The sequence below is a fragment of the Myxocyprinus asiaticus genome, chromosome 1, assembly GCF_019703515.2.
Source record: "Myxocyprinus asiaticus isolate MX2 ecotype Aquarium Trade chromosome 1, UBuf_Myxa_2, whole genome shotgun sequence".
Lineage (NCBI taxonomy): Eukaryota > Metazoa > Chordata > Actinopteri > Cypriniformes > Catostomidae > Myxocyprinus > Myxocyprinus asiaticus.
This window is the reverse complement of record NC_059344.1, coordinates 39,510,468-39,532,638: the sequence shown is the minus strand read 5'-3', so window position 1 is coordinate 39,532,638 and position 22,171 is coordinate 39,510,468. Positions and strand designations below refer to the sequence as shown.

General features: G+C 39.3%; 1 protein-coding gene across 4 annotated transcripts in view; it reads left to right on the top strand.

The window, feature by feature from the left end:
- The window catches only part of rbm33a (RNA binding motif protein 33a), a 67,574-nt gene that overhangs the window by 36,782 nt on the left and 8,621 nt on the right, over positions 1 to 22,171 (top strand). For 2 of the 4 annotated variants that reach the window (XM_051703566.1, XM_051703590.1), the window contains exons 9-17: positions 2,092 to 2,416; positions 2,908 to 2,969; positions 6,789 to 6,915; positions 7,844 to 8,184; positions 8,976 to 9,269; positions 9,546 to 9,836; positions 11,823 to 12,422; positions 17,230 to 17,397; positions 21,851 to 22,018. In XM_051703566.1, the coding sequence (XP_051559526.1) occupies positions 2,092 to 2,416; positions 2,908 to 2,969; positions 6,789 to 6,915; positions 7,844 to 8,184; positions 8,976 to 9,269; positions 9,546 to 9,836; positions 11,823 to 12,422; positions 17,230 to 17,397; positions 21,851 to 22,018 (2,376 nt within the window). The remainder of the gene's footprint in view (positions 1 to 2,091; positions 2,417 to 2,907; positions 2,970 to 6,788; positions 6,916 to 7,843; positions 8,185 to 8,975; positions 9,270 to 9,545; positions 9,837 to 11,822; positions 12,423 to 17,229; positions 17,398 to 21,850; positions 22,019 to 22,171) is intronic. The other 2 variants (XM_051703581.1, XM_051703574.1) reach the window with 2 other exon arrangements.

Sequence of the window (22,171 nt, the reverse complement as noted above, 5' to 3'; positions counted from 1 at the left end):
AAGTGTGGTAAAAGGGGCTCTTTGAAAATATCATTGATTGGTTATCAGTATCAATCTCAAAATGTCCTGATCGGTGCACCACGCATTCTTCAAAATATTTGGACACTTCAATGACAGCTTTTTGCTCATTTTTTTATTTTTATATAATGTATATATATATATATATATATATACACACACACACACACTACCAGTCAAAAGTTTTGAAACACTTTTTTTATGTTGTGACTAAACAAAATCCAAAATAAATCAAAACTGTTTTATATTTTAGCATCTTCAAAGTAGTCACCCTTTGCCTAGAATTTGCAGACATGTACTCTTGACATTTTCTCAACCATCTTCTTGAGGTATCACCCTGGGATGCTTTTTAAACAGTATTGAAGGAGTTCCCATCTATGTTGGGCACTTATTGACTGCTTTTCTTTATTATTTGGTCCAAGTCATCAATTTCAGAAACTTATTTTTTTTTATTATTAAATTTTAGTTTTATAATGAAATAAATTAATATGGTGGCACAATTATATTTTCATCTACAAAACTAATTTAAAACATTTAAGCATACACCTTCAGATCAAAATATTTTTAAGATCATGAGAAACATTTCAGTCAAGTGTTTCAAAACTTTTGACCAGTAGAGTGTGTGTGTGTATTATTTTTTTATTTATTTTTTTATTACTTTGGTCAGGCAGTACTCTAGCAGTGAATAAATCGTACCTTTTTGAGATTTTTTTTCATCCTCTTTTCTCCCAATTTGGAATATCCAATACCCACTACTTAGTAGGTCCTCGTGGTGGCGCGGTTACTCACCTCAATCCGGATGGCGGAGGTCAAGTCTCTGTTGCCTCTGCTTCTGAGACAGTCAATCCGCGCATCTTATCACGTGGCTCACTGTGCGTGACACCGTGGAGACTCATAGCACAGGAGGCTCATGCTATTTTCCGCGATCCACGCTCAATTTTCCATGCGCCCCATTGAGAGCGAGAACCCCTAATCACGATCAGGAGGAGGTTACCCCATGTGATTCTACCCTCCCTAGCAACCGGGCCAATTTGGTTGCTTAGGAGACCTGACTGGAGTCACTCAGCATGCCCTGGATTCTAACTCATGACTCCAGGGGTGGTAGTCAGCGTCAGTACTCGCTGAGCTACCCAGGCCCCACCTTTTGAGATTGTTAAAATGTTTTGCAGTAGTTTTAAATGATGGTGCATGTATTTGTGTTTTGTTAGATTGTCTCACTGTTGTTGAGTGGAGTCGGTTTGCTTTTGAGAAAGTCAATTATCACCATTCTTACTCCCCTTCTTATCTGTGTTGATATATGGATTACGGAAATAACTTGGCAGGAGTCCAATGAGGAAGCATTACACCAAATTAAATTTGTACTTCGCTGAAGGATTTAGCTTCCTCTGCTTATTTTATTAATAAATATCTGTCGAGGGTTGTAATCCCTTTGCGCTTGAGCTGTTCGTTCGTTTACACTGCACATTTTTCCCTTTTTTTTGATGGAAATTTTCTTTATAGAGAAGGCAAGCCTTTTCAGTCTTTTGACATAACTTGTCATTCCTTGACATTGATATGTTCTTTTACTGTAAGCTTTAGGCAGCAGCAGCATATAGTGCACTGCCGTAGTGATTAAATGTAATTTCCCTGCACTGCTGTCAATGAGTTGTTTTATGGATTACAGGTTGGCTTTATCTGCTGATGCGTTAATGAGCATAGTATCTGTGCATGTCCAGGCCTTTCTAGAAGAGAGTGCAGTATGTGTCTGTGAGGTAGAAATCTTTATTTGATATGAGATAGTGTCCTTTAGTCCTTGGCGTGATTGTTTTTTGAGGGTGCATTATCATTTTGTATTCCTCTTGGCAACTCTTTATTTAATTCAGATTCAGTTCCAGTCACATGGCTTTTATGATTGATTACTTGATTAAGGGGTCGTCTTTAGTCCCAAGGTCATAACCCAACAAGAGACCGGTAATGATTTTTTTATTTTAATTTTTTTTGGTGAAAGAGCAAGCTTAGGATATTGATTGATGGTCTGTCCAACCCTTTCTGTTTCTCCTATCTACCTCCTTTCTCCTCTGCCTCTCAAACAAGCAGCTCAGAATGACTCCTCCACTCCAGCATCATCAACAGTCTCGTCTGACAGGCCATAGAGGTGCTGGAGGTCCAGGGCTTTTTCCAGAACCAGGCGCCTCACTCCCTCAGCAGCCACTGCAGCTGTTGATGCCACACCTGGCCCACCGTTCGCCTGGGCCATCTCCCAGAGCCCAACACGACACACACGGGCTGCGCATATTGAGCTCTCTGCCACGGCACGCACCCCCACACCCCAACCAGCAACAGCAGCATCAACAGCACCACTCCAAGAACATTCACATCAACCCTCACTTCAGAGGACCTTCGTCCTCACCTGTGCAAGGTACAGCCACAGAGACAAAACCTCCAGCCTGTTTTTATATATATTTTTAAGTAATGAGTGCAGGCGATAGATTAAGTGTACATTTCTCCCTCAAAGTGTATTTGGCATCATAAAGTGCCCATTTCCTTTCGTTTTACTCTTTACACTTTTGACGGATTTTTATTTTGCCATGTTCGTCACTCTGTTGGCAGCACATCAGTACTAAACCAGCTTTCTGAAATACACACATTTCTGGAGGTGCAGTGATTCACAGTGAAATTCCTTCTTTTGACTGTTAGTTTATCTCATTAGTTGGACCAGTTTGCTGAAGAGAGAGGCACACAGTTTAATCAGAAGAGTAGCCCTCTCTCTGTTACCAGCTGTGACAAACCATGATTTAGACATGTGGCAAGAAGAGACTTCTATCGTGTCTGTTACACAATCTTTCTCTTGCTCCGCATTCCTTTTTCTGTCTGTCTAACTTGTCCTCTTTTATTTCCATTTAATCTCAGTTCCCTCAATGCCTCCTGTGCAGAACCAACCAAGGACTAACATCGCTCCACAGAGACTCCCAGTATGTAACCTCACTTTTCTTTAAGTTAGAATTAAGTTTTTCACTCTGCATAAAACTGTGGTGTGTTACAAACAAAATGTCTAAAATAAAATCATGGCTTGTCCTGATTTTTGGATAACTAATTTGACTGGCTCTTACCCACCGAAAGCACCATTGCTCTTGCTGTGTGGAAGGTGTGTCTCTAAAAATGTCCTCATGTGGGAGATAACTGAATGATTGAAATTGAAATGGAGACTGTGAAAGCACTGAACAAGATGTAAAAGCCCTTTACTACCTGGTGAAGATAAGCACTAGTAAGGATGTAGAGGAACCATTAGGCAGCTGCTCTGTGGCTAAAGTGATTACTGCTGTGGAGGAGACCATCTCAGTCCCCCACACTCTCTGTCTCTGTCCCCTGTTCCCTTCCCTTTCCTCTCTGATATGATACTTCAGTGTTTTTCCTTCTACTGTTGATGTAACACAGTGTTATAACCAGGTACTGTGTGACAACCAGCAACTGTCTGCAATTTGTGAAACTGCTGCATGACATGACACAATCAAGAGATATTTAATGTTAAATGTAAATTTATTTGGAGCGGGATTTTGGACTGATGAGATTTCACAATGTGCATGGCTACCCAGCACAACACCACAGAGAAACGAAGGGATTGACAAAATGTAATTTTCTTGATATGATGGCTGCTGGATAGGTCAAATAGCAGATTTACATAAAAAGCGTTTATTATCTCTTTATTGCCTTGCGTCTCATTAGGAAATAGTCTGAGGGCTGCACAGTTCAGTATTTCAAACTGGCATATACCGAGTTCCCTGAAGTTCTCCCTTTAGTTTTGGGACATTAGTGAGCTGACTTATGATGATTGGTTGTCCCTCATCTTGCTGAGGAGGTTCCACACATGTTCATGACACATTTCCAGCTGTCTGTCTCCCATAGCTAGTTTGGTAAAGACAGGGCACCATTTAAAATGCCAATGACTAAACAGGCAGCAGCGTCCATTAGCCCTCTGGGTGCTTGATTATCATACATTAGCATGCGATCACATCTCATCCTACAATAGGCTGATCCACAATTTCTCTATGAATATTTACTACTGCAGATTTTTGGAATATTAATCTCCATGTTACATATTTATGTTTGATACTGGTAGTAGTACAAAAAAATCATAACACTTTTGTATTTTTGTAATTGGGAAATTAAGCCCTGGCTTCATATGGCAAGTTAGTAAGAGTTTGCTTTAATATGACAGCTTTTTCCTATTCTAGTAACATTTATTGCAAAATACTGTATGCTCTTATTCCTGTTAAATAGGCTTTCAGTATATTACAAAATGGTATCAGTAGCATGAGTGACTTGCTTTTCAAACACTTTCTATATTGGACTTATTATCTGTACTGAAACTATGTTTATATGTATACTAGGGCTGTCAATCGATTCAAATTGTTAATTGAAATAAGTACATCATGTGTCGATGTATCAAATTAAAGGAATAGTTCACCCAAAAATGAAAATTTGCTGATAATTTACTCACCCTCAGGCCATCCAAGATGTATCTGAGTTTCTTTCTTCGTCTTAAATTTCTTTCAGAATTTAAGACTTTTAGGATTTCATTTCAGGCCTCCTCCTCTAAACAATGCAAGTGAATGTCCTCCATTTTTTGACGGTCCAAAATGCATATTTAGGGTGCATCAAAATAATCCACACGACTCCAGTCGACAAATAAAGTTCTTCTGAATGCAAACGATTGATTATTTTTAGAAACAAAACAATACTTATATACTTTTTAACTACAAATGTTCGCTTCCGTACATCTCTGTGACGCGTGCTCATGAGAGGGATGATGTAAGCTTGTTGGTAAGGTCACACGTCACGTGGAGGTGTCTGGAAGCGCGTCATTGTTTACATCGGTTTTTTATTATTATTATTATTATTTGGAAATGATTTTTATTTTATTTTATATTGTTTTTAAATTGTTTTGGACTGTTATGGTTTGTGAACAGCACAAGTGTCTCTTGTAAACAATGATGCGCGGAAGGCTGTGCTGCCAGCTCTCATCGGTTTGATGTACAGCTGGGGCGCCTAGCCAAAAAAAATTCAAAGTGGTACATCAAGCTTGAATTGCTCCAATGGTAGGAACATTCCTTATTATGGAATTTACGTACAGGTTGGAGGCATGATTAACTGTTAATTTTTGGTGTGTTATTTTTCATTTAATAATGAAACTGTTAAATTGACAACCCTAATGCATACACATACTTTAAGTACACACACGTGCAGGTTGGGTATGGAATAGGTTAAGAAACAGATGTGGGGCCTGGGTAGCTCAGCAAGTAAAGTCGCTGACTACCGCACCTGGAGACGCAAGTTAGAATCCAGGGTGTGCTGAGTGACACCAGTCAGGCTTCCCAAGCAACCAATTGGCCCGGTTGCTAGGGTGGGTAGAGTCATGTTGGGTTAACCTCCTCATGGTTGCTATAATGTGGGGCGCGTGGTGAGTTGTGCATGGACGCACCTCCACATGCACTAGGTCTCCACGGTAAAGCGCTCAACAAGCAAGCCACGTGATAAAATGCGTGGATTGACTGTCTCAGATGTGGAGGCAACTGAGATTCATCCTCCGCCATCCGGATTGAGGCAGGTCATTACGCCACCACGAGGACTTAGAGCACATTGGGAATTGGGCATGCCAAATTGGGAAGAAAATGGGAGAAAATGTTCGTGGTGGCGTAATGACTCGCCCGGATTGAGACGAGTCATTACGCCACCACGAGGACTTAGAGCACATTGGGAATTGGGCATGCCAAATTGGGAAGAAAATGGGAGAAAATGTTTGTTTTGCGTATTTTTTTTCCCTTGAATTTTGAGCCTTGATGAGTCAACAGCAGAAATTTACTTAAGTTAGAAAGTGAATTTTAGCACACAAGAGGCTTTTCTCTAAAATGGCAGCTGCCTGGGTTTAGCATTTGTCTTTTCCACTCCCTCTCTATCTTCTGGGCTGATCATAACCGGTTACATATTGAACAAATCCATGGGTATTTACGGAAGATTAGCCCCACGAAAGGACATGTGTCTTTTATCAAACTAATGCAAACTAGCAAAGGTATTGTGAAGTACTTAAGCTCTCATTGTGTTATAGGAGCTGACCTTTTGAATAGAGCAATGAAGTCCACAGTAACAATGCGATTCTCTCTCGCTCTCTCCTGTCCATTGCTAAGATAAGCTGGCTGATTGTCTTTCTGTTAAGCAACTTGGCTGGCCTTGGTGACACTTATTGGCCATCTGAAGATCAGAGCTGAAAACGTGGATTAAAAGTTTGATTGTATCTTAAGTCATTTATAATGAGTAAAGAGCTGCTCAGCATCACAATTTGCTAGAGTGCGGCCCCTTTGAACGAAGGCTAATTTCTTAAGAGCTAAGGATATTTTAAAAGAATAAAGGAGAGGGGATTCGTATTCAGCTGCAGGATTAGTGAGGATTGTTATCTTTTTGTCTCTGGAAAGGTAGAGTAGGGATTTTAAGTTTCATGAGCAATGGGTTAGGTAAGCACTGAGAACAGATAAACCAAAATCAGAAGTCAAAATCAAGGACGTATGCAAATTGTTTTCTTTGTGGCTAAAAGATTTTGCAATCGTATAAGCTGATATTTATGATCTTAATATGAGAATTTACATACTGTCATGAAGATAAGCTGCCAAAATAAGCTTTTTGACTTCTGAACTTGTGCGTCAACAAAATTGATATTCTTTTTCTGGCACAGTCATTGTCTTTTCTCTTAAGTTATTTTTGTCTGTTTTCAGTGATTTTTTTTTTCTGTCCTCCTACAGGCTCCTCCTGATTTTCAGCGACATCTCCAAGGGAATTTTGGCCCACCTCAGCGGCCCCTGCCCCCCCAGGAGCAATGGAGAGGACCACTACCTTCTCATCAGGATCGAGAACACTTCTACACTGGTGGTAAAGTGAAATCATTAGCAGTTTTGATGCCAATCTTATCATAAAAAATAATCACAGTGGATAGACTTGCAGAGATTGTGTTCCAGCACATCAATAGTAAATTAAAAGGTGCGTTCAGTCTTTTTTTTTCCATTAAAAATTTTAACACTGAGAAATAAATAGTACTTTTTTTTAAAAATGTGTAGAATACAGTCAATTTAGATGAAGACTGCAGACATATCAGTAACCCGTTGAAAGCTGTTTTAAAAGCATTAAAGTTGTTTTCACATAGAGCAGGCCTTCTCATGGGGCTTTCATCACATAACCAACCAAATAATTACTCACATTATCTTGGTAACCCCCCTGTTGGACCCTGTTGAATAGCGCATTTCTACAATAGGCATTGGTAAATATTCTTTTTTGTGTAAGTGATTCTGCATCCACTCCTCAGTGTAAGTCCAGCATGACTGCCATATTGACGAGTGCAACATAATCAAAAAATTACAGCGAGTACCTTAAGTCTTTGTACACTGTTTTATTAAAGTAATAGCACACCCTAAAAATGAAAATTCTGTCAATATATGCACAGCCTCATGTCGTTTCAAACCCTCTGCTGATGTTCTTTCCATGGAACACAAAAGAAAAAATATCTTTTTGCAGCTCTTTTCCATACAATGACAGTAAAATGAGAATGGCTGTCAAGCTTAGTTTTGACGTCAGTAGCAAGTTGCATTGATGTCATGATGTCAGTGACGTCAAACCTGACACGGTGCATCTTAAACTACCATATTTGAATGAACACAGATGCATACAAGATTTCAGAGCTACAGTGGAAGGCAAGTTTGTCTAGCAACTGCAGCCTGCAACATCAGTACTGCCCTTAGAAGTGATGCTGTAGGTTCCCGGCTTCTCATTTACACTGTTTCTCCCCTTCTGTTCTTCTTTTTAGAACCACATTTTCCAGGCCAGCACCAGTTTGATCAGACAGGCCCTCCCCCCCTCATGAATAGCAATGTTCTTCCGATGTCGGGACAAGGCCCTCTGCCTTTCCCCCCACAAGGGGGGCTAGGAGGTTCTGTATTTGGTCCTCTAGGACTTGGGCAGAGCCAAGGGCCTCAGGGAGGTGGTGTTTTCCAGAGAGAGTCCCCACGTCAGAGTCTGGCCCCACAGCATGCAGGCCCCCCTGGACCACGTGGCTTTGTGGGTCACAGACAACCCTTCTCTCCCCAGCAGCTGGGACCCCCCTTTAGCCCTCAGAACATGCCGTTTGGTATGCAGGTACGGCAGAGAGTAAGTTGGTTTACCAGAATCTGCATGGCTTTGCTTGGGTGATTGACGTTTTATCTGTATTTACAGCCTGGCATGGAATCAGCATGAAAGAAATTGTTCTGTTTTGTTGGCATGAGGGTCTGTATAAATGCTGAACAAATATTTATTTTCTATTTTCCCATTTTTTTGTCATTGTGATATGGATAAAATCACAGGCCTGAAATTTAGGTTCAGGAATGCTGTCTGTGGTATGGGGAATACAGACATATTGTGTTTTTGCTCTGATTAAAACTTGACATAAATGATCTATACATGGGTACATAGAAATTATTTAGAAATTGGTATAGTGATTGGCTGTGGAGGGAGAACCCTACATTTCTTCAATCCAAGCAGCAGACAAGACTGCCCTCTTGTGTTAGCACCGTTTGCTATTTGAGGTTATTTGAGGTCACTGGGTCACTTTGATAAAAATACTTCATTGTGATAAATTGATGTCATCAAACACAAATTGGTGTTTTTTTTTTTCTAAAGCTATGTAGTAAACAAGAATTCAGCTAATAATGACAAGGATCACCAAACTTATTGTTTGGAAGACCATCCATTTGTGGTCAAATCTAGTGAGCATTGTTCAGCTGCACAAGGGCTGATTTCCAGGGTAAGCCCATTCTCAATTGTGCCTGGTCCATTTTTCTGGTTCATTGATAAATTTTTTTAAGGTTGCAATTTTGATCAATTTATTTTCTGCATGACTGAATGTGTAGTTGTATGTATTTTTGTATGTGAAGGATGCCTTTATTTCATGGTTTACACAGGGTCTAATGCAGCAGCACTCTCAACCCCTGCACCATGATCCTTCACTATCCCATCAGCACTTACACCAGCAGCAGCACCAGCAACACAGACAGGACTTGCCCCCCCAGGGCCTGCCTCACTCCCAGCCACTGCCCCAACACCATCAGCACTACCAACACCACCCAAGGGACCAACATCCCACTGTGCACGTCTCCCAGCCTAATTTCTGCCAACCTGTTCAAAGTGGGCATAGACCAATGCAGCCCCGCCCACAGGGAATCCAGCAGCGAAACAACCCTCCCAGACCCAGAATGGTAAGTCTTCCAAATGTGTCTGTAAGTACAAAGGTATATGGTGGATTGCATTTACAGTAGATTTGGAGGTATTGCAAGCTTCATGGTATCTCAGGGGTCATTTGGTATTTTGATGTGTTTTGAGGCAATGCCAGACAGCAGTCTATGTTCTCTGACACCTTTGAGTATACTTTAAATGGGTGTGGTGTTGCAAAAAGTGCATTCAATGGAGTAATTTTCAGTCATGGCAATAGTTCTACAAATGGTAATGCATTCTTCTGCCCCCCTCTTCTTCAGACATCTCCTTCTCCCCTGCAGAAGATCCCGCCTCAGCGCAACAGCAACCTTCGTGAGCTGCCCATTGCTACTGGCAACAATAATGTCAACTTGTCAGTGCCTAGTGGGCAAGCAAAGCCAGTTACCAGGGCAACACAGAATGTTAGGTCAGGACAACCTGCTCGTGCTGGACCTGCAGGAAGAGGAGGACCTGTGGCACAAAGGCAGGTTGCTGCCAAAGTACTGCAGCAGCCCAGTGCACCTCAAATGAAGAAAGAGCGGCCAGCTGCACAGTCAAGCACCACTCCAGAGGTAGTACTGCATGACTGTACAGACATACCCCTCATTATAACGTTCGTCATTTCTGCCACCCATGGACAATTCTAAACATTGCGTTACATTATTGTTTCTTTAAACTCTTATTTAAAACTGTTGTAGAATTAGGCTGTTCATTAGCAGTAGGGGTGGGTGATATGACCAAAATCTTATATCACAATATGACTAATTTTATATCATGATAACAATATGTATCATGATATAGTTACATTTTTGAAAAAAAAATCTACACAAATTGGTTTATATATTAAATAACCATATTGTAATGTCTATTTTTGAATAATCCAGTCATTGAATTAAATACTTTATAAATGAAAACTTCTTTTATATCATTTTCTCTTTATTTTAAACTTGAAAAACATAGTCGTAGTAAAAAAAACAAAAACAATCAATTTTGTTTTTAATCAAGCTTACCACAATGCTAAATTAATTATTATAAAATTTCCTCAAAAACTTAACATCTTCTGAAGGTAATGCAACAAAGAAAATAATCCATAAGTAAAAACAAAAAACACTTCATGTGGCTCTAAATGATTTAAGTTATCTCTGTAGAGAATATTTGAATATCTGAAAGCAAAGCCGGTTTTGAAACTGAATTTTATTAGGGATAATGAGGTGTAGTTTAAAAAAATCTGCATGAGAGATGACACATTGTTGGTGCATGACACATTATTTTAGCCGAAGTCCATGTTGGTTAGAATGTCAGGCTCTCTTGCCATTTGAGATGTTAGATTTACTCCATACCACTTTAAGGTTAAGCTCAAAACTCGGTAGAATTCGAATGGGTCACGCAAGTTTTTAAATTTGTGTTGCGATAGAGAGAAAAATGTTTCGGTTTTCAAAGTTGACCAGTAACATCGTTGGAAATCACCTTCAGGTCATGGGTAGTCAAACATGGTTGGTCTTTTTTTTATATTTTTGGTTTAAGTGTTTCTAAACTTAATGGTTCAAAGTCCCTGACAATTGCATGGAAACTATGAAGACTGTAGTAGATATTTTATTTAAAAACATGTTTTAGCATTTAGCGCTTTGGAGATTGCATTAAGACTACAGGAGAAGCATGGCTTCCCCTAAAATTTCATAAGAAATTAATAAGCGAATGAGCTCAAATGGCTGGGACTTTGCAATAAAAGGACAGTAATAGAAACAGTGATGTACATGATTGACAGCTTAGGAAATGTAAAAGAAGAGTTGTCAAGCACAGAGTGTTCAGCGGTTCATAGATACACCTGCAGTTTTATGAAACCATTTATTTCGGCTTTAATAATTGGATGTTTTGCCTATTTTGTTGTAAAAATGGTTTTGACCTTAAAGGTGGAGTAAGTCATTTTAATCCAATGCACTTTTTGTCAAATTCCACGAATATCTCTTCACGGTCTGTTAGCTGTCCGTACTGTGTGTGCACACTGAAAAAATCCAGGTGTTTGTACACAGCCCTGGCTCTGTAAATGGGAAAATAAACAAAGTGGATCAGACCGATCCACACACACTATTGCACGTGCATGAATTAGGGGGGCGGAGCTTCTGAAGGAGCACTGAAGGGAGGGGTATGTTTTTTTGGCTGTTGAGTTCAAATATCAACAGTCTTTCTCAGGAATCGCTTAGTCCACCTTTAAGAAAGTATTACAGTATTTTGTAAACATTTTTTTACTGTTTAAGAAGTTTGAGCAGCTTTTGGGAGCAACATTAGATACCATAAACAATAGTCTGTGCTTCCCCACTTTTAAAAAGCCCCGGCCGCCACTGGTGAAAAGTAATACTGCTGTTGTTGCGACCAATAAGCTTTCCTTATCCTGACTGTTCTTCTGCTGATATTCTTTTACATTCAGCAGTACTAGCTCCAACAACATTGCTAAAAATGATCTGCCTCTGTCCTTTTAGAATTTTATATAGTTGTATTTCATCTAACAAACTCTAGTGCTTGTTTTGCTCCTCTTGAAAAATGTATTCCTTTTGGTTTAGGACCCAGATGAAGATGAGGAGACACGTCAGTACCGGCTAAAGATCGAGGAACAGAAGCGTCTGCGAGAAGAGATCCTCAAGCACAAAGAGCTGCGCAGGCAGCAGCAGGCTGGTGTTCGCAAAAAAGAACTGATGGAAAGAATCAGTGGTCGGAGCCAAAACCAGACCTCACAAACACAAAACCCAACACAGCCCCCCACAGCCCAACGCCCTTCTCAACCCCCGCAACAGGTATCTTTACTGTCCTCTAATGGTACAACCCAGAACCCTTCTTCGGGTCTGAGCACCCCTCGTGAGAATGTTAAAGCCCGTCTACAGAACACTAAACCTCAGACACCGACTTCAGGTTGGTCTGGGGCACAGCAGCAACAGAAAACTGGTCCTCCTGTCAGCCAGCAGGGCCAATGGCAGCCACAACAGAAGAAGACCGTGAATCCACAGAACACTCAAGGACAGGGCACAGTTCAGAGTAACCCAGCTGGGGGGCAAATCCTGGGTCAGCCTCAACCCGGGGGAAAGAGAACAGTGATGCAGCGAACAAACAGTGTGGAATCATCACAGGTTCCACAGAAAGTGCGAGTGGTTAAGCTTTTAGGGGAGGTGAGTAAATGTGTTAGCCGTTTAAGACTTTAGACATGATCTTTAAAGTTCATATGCCAGTGATTCTTTTATTCTTTCTTTTCATCTTTGTCCTTTGGTAATTTTCTTGAAGTGGTTGTCACCAGAACTCTTGATAGAATAAGAACCTCAAAGACAAGGATTTCCAATTACTCTAAAAGTCAAGGAGTCTACTTTTTTCAAACGACAAAGTTTTTAGCGTTTAAAGCTGTTTAAAATATAAAGTAAATTTCTCTTTTTGAAAGAATCGATACATAAAGTGGTCCCTATACTGTGATTTGTGACACCTTGCTTAATCGACGGAACACTTTTACCTTTTAAGTCTATAAATGGCACCATCCTCTTGTCATTAAAGTGAGTCGTTTGGCATTTGCGCCACATTGAGTGACAACAGATCCTGCCATTCGAAAGGTTTGTGTCTTCTTTAAGTCAAGGTGCTGTTCTAAGTGCTCAGTCGAGCCAGATCTAGAGTTTAGGTAGAGATTGACGCTAAAGGTTTCAGCAGTCATTTAGCATTAAAAAAGACTAGTTTTTGATGTGATTATTTACAAATCTGACAGGGAATTTCATGCATCTCAACCAAGAAATGCATGGCCAAAGGATGATTTATGTGGTTTAAGAGATGATTTGCAGTGTTGAATGAGGAGAACATCCTTTTCTGCTCTCCTGCCTGAAGCAAAGCTAAATATCTCTTTTGAGCGCCGGATTTCTGTGGATGAAGATAACTGTGTGTCAACTTAGTTAATAGAAAGCTACACACAGCTATCTGAAGTGCCATGGCTCCGACTGACAAAGAGGAAGAAGGGGGAGGAGATGTAAGACTGAGAGATGCTGATCCTCTATGTGCTTCTCTTCTGCTGTCAACCTTAGCTGTCTGACAGTTTTATCTCTCTTTCTTGTTCTGCCTTCTAACTTTGCTCTCTTTCTCTCTTCATCTGTGTCCTCTCCCACTCCCCTCACCTATTGCTTTATCCATCCATCAGTTCATCATTGAAGTATGTTAGAATAGGTGTCAATCTGGGGACGTCTGCAATTAATCTTCCTCGTCTATGCTGATATCAGTCTAATAATACCTGCGAGAGTCGGGAAGAAAGAGAGATGTCAGTTTGGGTGGATTTGTATTTTTCTGAGCTTAGCCGCACAGATAAGAGCAAATTAAATTTTCATCAGGAAGAATACAAAGCCTGCACCATACAAAAGCAGCCAGGGGGGAGGGCGGTGACAAAGTGGGTGGGGGGAGGGGAGGTGCTTGTCAAGTGTTGTCACCCTGCCCTGGTGTATTGCAGTGGAGTATCTGATAGGTGTAATCTGAAAGTGTGGATTTTGTATTGAGTTGGATTCATTCCTTAACCCCCTCAGATAGCGTCAGACAGAAGAGAGATTCTTTAGAATAAGAAATATGTGGAGAAAGGGATGGAGGTTTTCAGTGTAAGCAATTGTGTCTTTGTCATAGACTGAAGGAATGTGTTTACAAGAAGCATAATTAAGATGTGTCATACGAGCCAAAGGGTTGTTGTTGATAGATTAACAACATATGACCAGCTCTGGCCTGTCACTGAAACGAAAATTGTTTCAGAAAGAAGCCAAAGCAGTATCAACCATTCGCCGAGAAACGCACAGATTGACAGTAGGGGTGGGCGATATGACCAAAATCTTATATTACGATATTACTAATTTTATATCGTGTTAACGATATATATCACGATATAGTTAAAAAAAATAAATTAAAAAAATGGGTTTATATATTAAATCAGCTGATTCAGCGCCAGCCGCGCACCATCACGGCCTGGGCACGCCCTCCTCCTCGTCACAATGGTTTAAGTAATCTCGGTAGACAATATTTGAATATCTGAAAGCAAAGCCAGTTTGTTTTCTAATATCTAACATCATTCGAACTGAATTTTATTAAGGGTGATGATATGTAGTTCAAAAAGTCTACATGACAGATGACACAATTGTTTTAGCTGTTTTCCTCATCAGTGTTGGTTAGAATGTCAGGCTCTCTTGCCGTTTGAGATGTTTGACTTCCTTCATAGTGCTTTATGTTAAAAAACTCAAAACTCAGTAGAATTCAAATAGGTCATGCAAGTTTTGAAGTTTGTGCCACAATAGAGAGAAACCGGGTTGAGTAGCGCAAGTGTCTATGGAAGCCTGCTGGACTCGCGAAAGTCACGTGAAACACAGCTGCGCGTTTCTGATGAGAAGCATATTCAGAATGCGAGATTAATGTCATTGAATTTGCTTCGGTGGCACCAAATTTCGCTTGGGCGGCTGACAAAAATTTTCAGTACCTGAAGAACCCCGCTTCTTGAATTCTCTCCATCTCAACTGAAGCTGCTCCACCTTCCTCCATTTCTCTGACAGAATGTGTACCGCCACGTACTTGTTACGTGAATAGAATGAGGTGCACATTTCTTGCTACGAGGTGGTGGTTTTGCATAACCGCGATACAGACGATAATCCAGAATGTATACCGGTTGCCAAATTTCTACCGGTTCATCATGTCTACCGGTATATCGCCCACCCCTAATTGACAGCATGTCTCAAGCGGTGCAAACATACAAGCAGAGTGATACAAACAGCTAAATGTTTCAGTATTGTTTTATATAATATAAGCACTCTTGGAATGCTGCTTGACCAATCAGATTAGAGGACAAAAACAAACTGCTGTATAATTTATATTTGACCTACTATCTTTCTGCCAGTAAAGTTTGGAATATATGCAAATGTTTGTATCACTTTACAGGGCTTAGCAAAGATTTTTGTCAGGCTGGCCCTGTCAGGCCTGTAGTTCTAATATTTACATGCTCTGGTGACATTCTGGAATTTTGCTGTATTTAGCATCATAATTTTTAATGAAGTGTCAGAAGCATGTTTTTTATTTTATTTTTATTTTATTTTTATTAAATATTAAAATTCCATTACATGAAAAATTTACAACATATAACTTTTGAAAGGGTTTGTAATTTGCAATAAAAGATGTAAATAAAACCAATATGTAATGCAGAATACTTGATAGCATAGATTCATCAATGTATGGCATGAACTCTTGTCCTCCTCGCATAGGCCCAAAGTAATAAAAATATTAAATCAATAAATATGATTTCAAAAAATAAACATTTAAAGCGTTTTAAAATGACAGAAGGCTGCATATTTTTATTTTATTGTAAAAAGAAAACAATGCATCACATGCTTGAATTTGACATTTTTGACTAAGTTGCCTTTTGTGTTGATTCTCATGATATCTCTCATATTTTCCTGTTCATTACTGTTTGGTGATGCAGCGGGAAGCTTCTGTCTGTTGCTCCATGTTTGTGGCTGCTGCAAATCAGCTCCCTCTGCGACCTACTTTTGCACACATGAACACATCTCTAGATTTTGGATGTTTTTTTGATTGAAAAAAATTTCCCTCTGGTAAATCATACAACAAATCTACTTTTTTAAATATAAGTCCAGGTTTATCCACAATTTACTAAATTTGCTGAAATGGTGGAGTGGCTGAAGAATTCAACATCTGAAATGACTTAATCTGATGACTACATCTCTGGGAATTTATGAAACAAAATGGTACCATTAAACATTTTATGGAAATGTACCGTTTAGGCCAGAAAATACAATCAATATCTGAAGTCACAGTTGGCATATTTATAGAAGCAGTCATATCATAAAATAAATTAAACATTAAAAATCGCTTGCAGGAAAAGAAATTGCTCTGAAAAGACTTCCTTAGGACATTCTTAAGGCATTTTTACCACTAGAAAGCAAAGCTCAACAGTAAGGATGTCAATGTCGGTGCTGCATTTTTGCCATAAATTAAGTTTGCTTCCCCATAGAGCTTCTGTTGTGCAGTCAGATAACAGCCAAGTAGCAAACCTTAGTTTGTTACCTTCAAACATCTGTGCCATTAAACCAGATGCCACATCTGAAATGTGTTATATCTATCTACCTGAATACTGTTTAGAACGTCTTGCTCAGCAAAATTGTCTTCAAACTATTGCTTCTCTATGATAGTAGTTGATCTGAAAGAGAACACTGACCATAGAAGAGGACAGTCTATATATATACCACTATAGCAGACATCAGATGGAAGAGATCTCCATAAGAGGAGTAAACACAATTTGAGGATTTCCTGCAAGAGCCAGAAGCAGTTTGTGCAGTCTCAGACAGGTCCTCATCCGTGACATTTAATGTTGTCCTGGAAGTTGTATAATGGAAGTTTTATAATGAAATTTTCAGCCCCTCCATCAATTCAGCAATACCTTGCCCTCTGATAAACGGATCACACTGTCATCCCCAAGAACCATCTCAGATATTTACACTGGAAAGAGATGAATTATGCCATGAGGAAATATTTTCAGACGAAATTGGAACCATTCACCATTATCTCAGGTTATTTAATAAGAGACACATTCAGTGAATTTGCTATTTCTGGCTTGGGCAGGAAGTGTCTATAATATTTAACAGGTATTGTTTATGTGTTAATAACATAATTCATTATGCATAATTCATATCCGTTTACACATGCAGGTACTCTGTGCAAGTACAAAGCTAAAGACAAATTTGTGTGAATTTGATGAACTCTGAAGCTGGATAAAATTCATGAGTTTTGATATGAGCTCTTATACTTTGATTATGTGTGATACAATTGATCTCATTCCAGCAAGAATGAGTGTAATATTTAATTTTGTATTTGATGATAATCAATAAGCTCAGCTTGGCCAAGTATACCCAGCGTGTTTGTGATTTTCTGTTTGTGGGTCATAAGATGTGTCTGCTCTGTATTCTGCAGGCAGATGCTGGTCCCAACCCTGTTGCCCCACCTCAGCAGCAACATCAGCAGCCAATTGGTCGGCCTGCCCCCCAACAGAGGCTCAGTCCCAACAGGAAAGTTACCGTGGCAACTGGAACTGTACAAAATCAACAGGCTGGCCGTGGCATGGCAAACCAAACAAACCGGGTATGACACTGAATCTGGATTAATCTTCAAAACCCTTAATTGGACAGATGCACAGTACCATTTTTCCACAGTTGACACCAAGCATTGACCAAGACTTGGTCAAAAGTGTAGCTTTAGTATACTACGCAGAAAACCAAAACTATACACTTGGCAGTGTTTCGAGAAGCACTTTAAAGAGTAAAGCAAGCCATATTGAAGCTAGTTATTACATCTACATGTGCAGTTCTAATCAAGCCACATCAGGTTTTTGCGTAGTTGAGCAACAGTCTTCATCTTTCTGTCTAAGTATACATGACAATGCAGAATCGAATATTTGATGGAAGGATGTGAGGAAGTGGCGTAATACATGTTGCGTGTCATGTTCTGTCTTTTGAAGCGAGCACACAAAAGCGGATTTGATTGTGGTTTGATTAACATTTATACATGCTGAATGAAGCCAATCGCATTATCTATGTCTGTTAGTCCGGCAAAAATTGGATTGGTTTGAATTAAGTTGGACTAAAGCGTTTACATGTAATTAAATATATATATATATCGTTTTAGTCCCACTGAAATCAAACTTTTTCAAATGTATGCAAACGTACTGAATATAGCTGTGACGAACTGTTAAGTGTTTGGTTGGTTGTAAAGTCATCTTAATTGTTTTTTTGATTTTTTTGTACTTCGATGAACTATGGACTACAAATTTTTTGTTGGGTGGTATTGCATATTTATATAATTCCTCCATACTTTGATATCCCTGATTTATTTTCGATATTCCTCATAGTCTTGTGTAGTGCTGTCCAGAATATAGAATTCACATCCTCACTCTTTTCTCGACTTATCATATTTGTTTTTACCCATCATAAATAGCTGTTCTAAGCATTTCTCTCCCTCACACATCAGCACTGGTAAAGATGGTAGATTTGGTTTCCTGCTATGGCTCAGTTGTGCCACTTCTCCCAGGGGACTGGAAGCTGTTTTGGAAGAGAGCTGGAGCAGTAATGATATGGAACATAGTGACAGATGTGATGATATTGACAGGCTGAAATAGGAGATATGAAGATCCCTTGGCCTTTACACACACTGCCGTCTCTGTACAGTAGTCCATTCTCTTGGGACAAATGCGGTGCTTACATGTGTCAGTCAGTCACAGCAGAGTGCCTTCCTGCCCAACCACTCACCAACTCTCGCATTCACCCTGTCTTACTGCATCAGCCTGGGCACTCATGTTGAGTCAAATATTGAAAACGTGCATACAAACACGTCCTGCTGTTTACTGATATACCCATGCCCTTGTAAATCACTCGCTGACATTGTACCTAGTGTCTTGCTTGGAACAAAAGTAGATTGTATGCTCGATGATAAGTGTTGTGAGCATGTCTAGCTTGTTGCATTGGGAATTCGAAAGGTTTTAATTTGTATTTTGTTTGACAGCCAACCCGTCCCTCTTGATGCTTTACTTTCATTTGAAAAGATGGACTAGAAGTCTTTGCATTGACACGCATTATACTACACCTGCAAATTTAAACACATTCAACATTTTCCCTTCTGGAACACAATATGTCAACACATTTATTAATAAGGCTATTCCTTTGTTGTGGATGAAAGACTTGTTTCCCATTTACAGAGTACACTTTTAATGCTGACCATTTTTGTTTGATGCTGATGATGCATGATGGTGTTAACTGTGTGTGCTGTCTATGGTTTGCACCTAGCATAGAGCTTTGCTTACAAGGCCAAAGAGCTCAGCTTCAGTCTCAACAGACCACAACATTTTCATTCATCATGTTTTGTCACGTGGCCTCTAGCAATCTCCAGGCGTTACTTGATGATGGCCTTTTTCAGAAGCGTCTTCCCTCGAGCCACTTAACAGGCTTAATCATTAAAGTGCTGAAGTGATTGGTGGACAGTCTCTCCCATTTCAGACAAAAAGCACTGTACCTTTGTCAGTGCTTTAGCTGGCCTCTTGGCTACAAATAAACATTTTATTTCAAGAGTGCACAAATACCATTTTACATAGCTGTACGTTTTGAACAGAAGGTTTTAAAGTTAAGAACTGTAAGTTAAATGTATGCAAAGTGTGTGGACTTAGTGATAATAATATTTAATATTATTTAAATTGATTGGCAATAGCCTCACTCCTTTGGTGTAGTGTTTTCTGATACAACTACAAACACTGAGGCAGCAAACCATTTCACACACTTATACTCACTCCGAATGCTTCAAATATGGATTTTTAATGTTGTATACATTTATCAGAAAGTTCAACTTTTGTTGATCTAATCTGCTGATAAAATGTTTTTTCCAGTATTGCATTAATGCACTGGTTTCCTCTGTGGTGACCTCCCCGAATACCACTCTTGTTCAGAACCTTTTTCACATTTCCAGGTTATAGAATATGATGGGTAAATGTTGCAGCTGGCTTATAGAGGTGCATAGGAGACTATGACAAATATTTTTGCATTTAAAAAAATCATAAATATGTGAAAATGGTCTATAGCAATGTTCTGAATGACTACCATTTGTAAACAATCTGCTAGACTGAGTGACGGACGCCCAATGCCTTGTTTTACATACAAGAGAATATGCAATTCCAGTTCTCCTAATCATGCTTATTATTTTCTAATTTAGATCTTACAATATCTGGACTGAGTTCCAAATTGTTATATCATCAACAATTGACCCTTCATTAAGCCCTTGGCCCTCTTGGCTACTGTTGCTCGCTCTGACAAGCTTTGCAGAACTTCCCATAGGAATTAATGTGAGATTGCCGTGAACAGCGCGGTTTTGGCTGATATTCTCATAAGCGGAATTGATAATATTCTTACGAGGGCTGGAACGAAGAGTGACATTTTAAAGCATATTTTACTGACTTATTTTGTGAAAGAAATTGATCAATTACACAGAAATTTGATTGAAAACTGTGAATCAGAATTGAGGCAAACGATAATCGCAGTCACTTGAAAAGAAAAAAAAAGCGTAATTTAATGGCGAATACACACCTGATAACATTAATGTAAGTGAACAGAACTGCTCATAACATCTCACAACAAACTCACTGTGATGCTGTGAACTCTTTATTCACTATTGCCTTTACTAAGACCTGAATCAATACATGAATGAATTTTCATTAATTTGCTGATGTTAACATATTCATTTGGGAATGAGGTCAGACACAGTTGAATCCATAGCATGTGTTTCTCTGGATTTTTTTTCATTGGAAAAAAGCAAACAGCTGTCAGAGAAATGGTGGACAGCAACAGTTGCTAAGATAGGATTGATTAGAAATGCTTTTAAGGTGGGGCGTAGTGTAGGGTCAGTTAAATCAAGCTAACTGCGTAATCCACATATGAGGCCCGCATCTCTATATTCTTTCTTCATGGTCTACACTGGCATTAACACCTGACTCATACCCGAGAGCACCTGACCCGACAGGTATCTTCAAATTTTTATCCTTCAGCTGAAATTGCTCACTCTCTCTATTTTCCTCTCCAGGCAAATAAGATCAATGCAGTATACTGTTTTTTTTTTTTTTTTTTTTTTTTTTTTTTTAGCATCATAGGCAACATTTATAAAATTGGAACTGTCAACAAACAGTTATAACAAGGCACGGCAGCCTCTCAGCACACCTGAGCAAAAGGGCAAAAACATTAGCTTACCTGTTATGAAGCGTTGAAACTTTGCTGATTAAAGAACAAACTGGAGTCTTGTGGAACGGTATAACAGTCATCCTTCAGGATGTAGAATCCACTTTTCTTGCACAACCATTTTCACTCATAACACCTCTCAGTCAATAAGAGTTGTGAAGGAAGAGTTAAGTCATAAATTAAAACAGGAAGCTAAGCCCTGCGCTGCACATAAATTGTGAGCTGTTAATCAGTTGGAACCCCACCCTCCCCCCAAAAAATCATTGTTTTTCCACAAAAAAACTTTCCCTGCTCCTTTTGCAATAGTAATGAGTTTTCCCTTACCATTTTTTTATTTTTTATTTTTTCAGTTTCACTCAATGTGCAAAGCTCACTTAACTCTGACACTAAACTCAAAGATTGTCTGTTTCACTACAGTATGAGTGAGGGCATGTACACGAAACAAGTTGTTATAAATGAAAACAAAATATTTCTAATATAATATTTTTTTATTAATTATAAACCCAAACCAAATCCAAAGATATACTTTAATAACTGACCCCAAAGTAGCCTGAAACCCAACAGTTTGTCGGTCCCATCGAGCTCGGGTCAGGTAGCAGAACTCCAACCCTTTTGTAGCCCTTTCTGGTGTTATGAAGAGCAAGAAGCCAAAATTATATTTGTCCTTGTGTTTTATATAAATCTTTATATCACGCTTGATTTAGATAAAATATATGTCTAATTACCTCTTTTGAAGTGGCCAATATCATAGATGATGTTATTAAGTGTAGCATATATTTTTCTTTCCATTTTAATTTCATTTTGTTCTTTCTTAATGTCCACAGGTGGTAGTTCGGGGACGAGGACGAGGCCGTGGTGTGGGGCGTGCAATGATGCAACAGAACCCAAGAGCTCAGGATGGTCAGCGCAGCACCGTCTGCATTGAGGGTTTGTCCACCACCACCACCAACAAACAGCTCATGAACCTGCTCAACTCTATTGGTCCTATTGAGGTAAGGCCACCTTAACCTTCTGTTTGGCAACTATCAATAATGTATATATAATGTGTGTAAATCCAGCCTCAGTTTTAATTTTCACAGTGTTTTTATTTTAGTCAAAGTGTTTGTCTTCTGATAAAAATGTCCTTTAAATTCATATAAATTTTA